The sequence below is a fragment of the Panthera pardus genome, unplaced genomic scaffold, assembly GCF_024362965.1.
Source record: "Panthera pardus isolate Hobbes unplaced genomic scaffold, ASM2436296v1 HiC_scaffold_12, whole genome shotgun sequence".
In the NCBI taxonomy this organism is placed as follows: Eukaryota; Metazoa; Chordata; class Mammalia; order Carnivora; family Felidae; genus Panthera; species Panthera pardus.
Window position 1 is genome coordinate 75,356,364 of NW_026526677.1, and position 6,000 is coordinate 75,362,363.

General features: G+C 42.5%; 1 protein-coding gene across 6 annotated transcripts in view; it reads left to right on the top strand.

Annotated features, from left to right (window-relative positions):
* The window catches only part of DEUP1 (deuterosome assembly protein 1), an 82,303-nt gene extending 80,140 nt beyond the window's left edge, over positions 1-2,163 (top strand). For 5 of the 6 annotated variants that reach the window (XM_019450076.2, XM_053900192.1, XM_053900194.1 and 2 more), the window contains one exon: positions 1,165-2,163. In XM_019450076.2, the coding sequence (XP_019305621.2) occupies positions 1,165-1,341 (177 nt within the window). In that variant the 3' untranslated portion in view covers positions 1,342-2,163. The remainder of the gene's footprint in view (positions 1-1,164) is intronic. The other variant, XM_053900195.1, reaches the window with a different exon arrangement.
* Positions 2,164-6,000: the final 3,837 nt, after the last annotated feature.

Sequence of the window (6,000 nt, forward strand, 5' to 3'; positions counted from 1 at the left end):
GCTTCTTCAGAATTTATTGTGACAGCATCCTTACATAACACATAACACTGGGGCAAGAACATGAATGTGTACTGTTGTCTGTCCCACGTGGACACCAGCTACTTCTGATCCTCCTCCTCATTGGGTATTAAAAAGAGTGCATTTGCCAAGTCAACAGCAGCATATCGTGTACCTAAGTCTATAGTAAAGATACTCTATTCGGCACCACAGCCCCAGCTGGCGCTACTACTTGGATGAGTTTCTACGGCACTCCATTATCATCCGCCAAGATCCATACACTTTTGTCAGAGGCCAGACTTACGAACTCAATTCCCCTATAGCAAAGTTCACCGGCATACAGATCGTCGACTCTTGAAACACCATATAAAGCTCCATTCTTCCAATAAAACAAAAGTTGAAGAAGAGTTCAGGGACCCCAGAACTAGAAAATTAAAGTACAGATGGCCTCAACTTATTTTTTAAATTAACCTAAAACAGTAGTTTGAATGAAGCACGCGCACACGTGTGTGTGTGTGTGTGTGCATGTGCACACGCGTGCATTAGTAAGAACTTAGGTCACAGGCAGTTAAATGAGCACTTCCATATTGCCGTGAAGTGTGGAACTGGGCGCTTACCATGACGCTTTCTCAGTGGACAAACGAAATACATTCCCGCGTCATGGCGTTCCCCAGGAGGAAGCCACTCTTACCCAGGATGCATCATGCTGCCAGCCCTCCTCACCCGGCCAACTCCAAACAGCGATTAGCTCCCATTTTCAGCCAGTCCTTAATTTTTCCCCCTATACAAGCTTTCTTTGCCCCCGTCCTACTGTAATCTTAACATGAGCTTTTTGGAGTTGCTTGTTTTCCGATGAAAACCCTTGGCTTTACAAATTAGTTGAGTGTGTTTGAGGCAAGTTCCATGGGAATTTTGTGGGCCCTGCATTTGCAGCTGGACACGGTAATATTCATTTCTGGAGTTTTTTAATATAAGGGTGCTGTGATGTTGTCATTTGTGGAGGATTGCACGAGCAGTGACTGCGTTATACCAGTAGGGACGGTTCAGCCTGGATTGTTTCATTAAGAGCTGTACCGTCTGACAGCATGCCAGGGATGAGGCATGCCTGGAAACAGGAAGGTTGAAAAGGCTTTGTGTTCCTCACCTAACGTGTCTTTCTCTCTTTAGTCTCCCCCAGATATAGTCTTCCCAGCCTCTTTGGCTGCACAGCATTTCCTTCTGGAGGAAGAGAAGCGAGCAAAAGAATTTGAAAAACTTCTAAATACACATATTGATGAACTGCAAAAACATACAGAATTCACTCTTAATAAATACACCAAGCTAAAACAAAATAGACACATTTGAGCTTTTAAACTCTTTTATTTGCTTCCCCCACCCCAAGAAAAAAAAAAAAAAAAAGCTCTGGCAAAATATTTACAAAGCTGGATAATGCAACTGAGAAATTTTGTTCTGTTTTCTTGAGTAAATCATTTCTGTTAGGCAGCTAGAAAATAGTAGGTATTTTGTTCGAGAAAGCTGTTTGTATTTCTGCATTAACATAATAAATTCTTTGGCTATAGAGTTACTATTAAAAAAACATGACTACTCCAAAAGAGATTTTTTTTTCCAGTCTAAGGAATATTTTGGAATTAAATATGGAGTTTTTTCCCCCACTTGAATCATGTATACTGAAAACCCATTTCCTCTGTAACAACACAAAATGAGGGAAAGGGAAAATGCTGCATTTCAAATATCCAGGGCAGCTCAGTTGTACTAGGTTTGAAAACTCAAGAATTTTTCCAAATGAAAAAACCTTATTTTGAGCTCTGTAAACATCCTAAATTTCTGTTCGAAATTTCTTGTAGAAATAGCTTTACCGGTTCTACAATCATCCTTGTAATGTCTCTCTGTTTTAATACAATTAAGACATGGAACGTGCTGTTTACACATTTGAAATGTATGTACCAGCCAGAGATTAATGCTTTCCTGTTAGTACTACTTACTTCACGGAAATGAACAAGACAGAGAAGATCTAAAACATTGCTGCTGTTACAATCTTCCTTGTAATACCTCTGTGTTTCATATAATAAAGCGATATGAAATTCTGTGAATGAAAACTTAAATGCCTAATCTCTATGCAACAGTAATAACATCGTAGTGGGCAATAAAATTCAAGTTACAAACACATACGCATGATAATCCATTCTTCTTTCTCGAAAAATGACATTTACATAAAGATTATGAGAAATCCCAAAAAAGTTACGCAAGGTAAGTCCTACAACTTTTATAGTTTTCGTTTTCTCTTCTAAGAGACTGAATCTCAGCGTACCCGAAGAGGAAGTCAAGTTGTCTTTAGATAACAGGTGTCATGACAGGTGTCATGTGAAAAAACGCAGAGCCCCATTCACTTGAGGGGACGGGACCGAGTAGTTTTGGAGAGCTCTTGATATTTGCCAAAAGCCTTCACGTAGCAATGTTCATTTCAACTCAAAACATGCCTGTGAAATCAGCAAAGCTAGTATCCTTGTTCCTGGGACTTGAGCTGTTAAGAAACTTACTAGAATCAGGGTAATCAAGAAAATCAGAAATACCCAGCTTCCAATGACTGGCTCCAACTCTTCCTGCTTCCCAGTGTCACCTTTCGTAAGCAAACAGCGAACAATGCTGTATCCACAGACGCCATGTTTCATGACAAACCATCAGAGGGGTGCAAAGCTTTTAGTGTACCCCAAAAGACCCACATGAGGAAAATAATAAAAGTTATGATGATTTAACATTATTTAGTAATTTCTAGCCTGGACACAAAGAAAATAGAATATTTTTCAGTGTTCTCTTTAGAAGATGGGTAGAAAAATATGTTCAGGAAAAGGGCCTTCCATAAACAATTCTAAAACCTTTGTATCTGTAATGCAAATGCAAACAGTGCAAAAGCTTAAACACACATATCTTTATAATCCCTCAAATCTGAATGCCACTTCATTCCCTTCCGGGTTGAGACATGATTACAGATTGCAGGCTGAAAATAAAGATCTAGGCTACAGTGTTCTTAGAACTTAGCAGAGTCAAGAGAGCATGAACTTGGAGTATGTCCAGGACTAACAGTGAATTTGTTCTTCTGGATTGTGATTTCAAGTCCCTAAGCAAACTTCCTTTAAATCACTAGTTCAGCATTGCACTTAATACCGGCTTTCTTAAATCAGTAGTTTTCAGTATTTTTTGCTTAACAGCAGGATTCATTGTTCAAAAGGAATCAAACACTAAAGCCCAACATATATATAATCAAGATAAAAAGCAAGCAAGCCGCTCAGTTTGCATGCTGAGAGGAGGGAAGGAGTGCGGCTCCCTGCTGCTCACCCTCCCTCCTCAGTCTCTCCCACCCTCCAGGGACCAAAGGGATTTCATGGAGCAGTTGTCCCAGGCAGGATGGGAGGGATTGGAGGAGAGGCAGGTATGCTCTGTATTAGCACACAATACGTTTTCCCACAGAAACCGTGTTATGGATAACGGTTATAGCCTCCTCCCTACGACAGGAGCCATTTTGGCCCATGGTTCAGCTAAAATAGGATGGAAGGAGAAGGACAGAAACAGGTGAAAGACCGATGGTGCCATCCAACACAGGAAGCTGGCTCAAAGAGGAAGTGTGACTTGAGTTAACTTTTGCTTCATAACAGCTTAAATATATACTCCTATTTCTGTTATTCAGGAGCATATTAAATGGTCTGCGAATGAAGCAAATCTGGAGTAGGGAGGGGCGGGCTGCTGGAAAGTCGGAGATAACCCCAAATTTTCAGTTAAGAAGATAGACAACTCTTGATTACCTGTCAGGGGAGCACCTCTGTTGGAGTGGAGCTTGCAGCATCCTGAGGTGCAGCCCCACCTAGGCCTTGACTCTCTCCTCCCACTCTGGGAGAGCAACCAGAGCCAAGCGTCTCAGGCCACCTAATTAGAGAGGCCTTCCCTGGAGGTGAGTTTCTCTAGCTAGGTCCCTGCTATGCCTCAACTATGGTCAATCTGACCCAAGCAATCTAGAAGCAACTGTAGTTTCAACAGTGATATGCGGTTATCTCTTCCCCATCCCATTATCTCAGTGCGTATCAATTTCCTCTTTGTATACGTGCCTCCCGTCTACAATTGGCCCGAGAAGATTCTAAAAGATCCCCAAAGAAAGGATTAGTATTAAGCTTCCTAGCCTCCCTCGTGCTCCTAGCACAGGTCCTGATCATGGGAGAGATTGGGTAAGCAGTGATTGATAGGCGGTTGAATCCAGACATGGTGGATACGTGTAGCAAAGGCGATGAGCAGAGCAAATTTGAGGCGGTTTATGGAACGATGACAAAACACTAGGGGTATCAAATTGTTGGCTGCGGAAGAGTACGTAGACTGTGAGTTTGAACACTGGTGGATGTGAGGGGGATTTTCACTCCTACTTGACCTCGTATAGGACCATCTGAGTATCTACACCTTTTATGTTTCAAATAATATCTAATAGGAATCCAATAGAGAACATTAGCCATGGTGCTTAATAGAGCCAATGAAACCCTAAGAATCCTAGGACGTGAGCAATATGGTAGAAAGAGTGAGAAGGCCCAAGGATTTAAAGCACAATTAGCAACTGAACTGAAACTCTGCCCAACCCTTCCAACCCTGTAGCCTAGAGCATCACCAGGTGCTAAATTCTAAAGGATAAAATATTCCAAACTGATAGGAGGTTCTTCCCTCCTAAAGTGAGGCTATATACTGTGGCCCAGGGATGACCATGAATGGGCCATGGGCCTACTGAGGGAAAAGCCTGGGGAAACGTTTTCATGACCTCCAGGGAACTCTGAGGGCAGAGGTGAGCCAAAATATCAGCACGAGTCAGAGAAGTCAACCAGGCAGTGTTCAGAAACTGCCCTTCGCCACCATCCTCCAACGTGGGTCAGGAGGGGTCACGGTCTTAAAATTTTTTTAATGTTTATTCATTTTTGAGAGACAGAGACAGAGCGTGAGTGGGGGAGGGGGAGAAAGAGAGAGAGAGAGAGAGAGGAAAAGAGACACAGAATCCGAAGCAGGCTCCAGGCTCTGAGCTGCCAGCACAGAGCCCCACGTGGGGCTCGAACTCACGGACTGTGAGATCATGACTTGAGCCGAAGTCAGCCACTTAACAGACTGAGCACCCCATGCACCCCAGTAGGGGTCAACAATCTTATAACAAAGATAAACATGAGTCAGAGGCAGGCAGGCAATTAGTGTTATGGTGGCCGACAATCTCACATTGCAGACTGCCAGGTAATCTAGAATAGCAAGGTTTCAAACAGGGAAGGCTTAGAATGAAGGAGGTGCTCAGAGCCACCAAGCTGGCCCCATAACCGGACTAGAAATTCTTAAGTCTTAAAGGTTCTCAATACACCAGGACAGCTTAGATCTATTGGAGACAGATGACTCTTCACACCTTGGCCCGGTGACCTCAGCAAAGCTTCCGTTTCCCTAACTGTGAACAGTCGTAATACTACCTTGGTCCAAGGATTGTTGTGAGAGCTGAAGGAGATCATATATAGAAAACCGTTAGAGTCTGGAACATAGCAAGGACTCCAGAAACACTAGCCGTTAGCACTTGTTGCCATCCTCGCCCTCTGAGGCATCAGGTCTGAGCTCGGAAGACAAAATACATCCTCCAAAAGAACAATCTGAGCATTTATCGAGGACCGTGTGCTGGGCGCTACAATGTAGATTAAACTTATTTAATCGTTAGCAGTTTTATTAAGCAATAATTTACATACCGTAAAATTCATTTCCAAGAGTATAATTCAGTGATATTTTACTGGGTTTACAAAGTTGTGCAATCACTACCACGACTCAATTTCAGAAAATCTCCATCACCCCAAAAAGATCCCCATGCCCATTTGCAGTCACTCTGACATTTACCTGAACGTTGCATATAAATGGATTCATATAATATGTGGGGTTTTTTGCACCTGGCTTCTTTCAGTTAGTATGTTTTTGTGGTTCATGTTTTAGCAGGCACCCGTATTTTGTTCTTTTTTT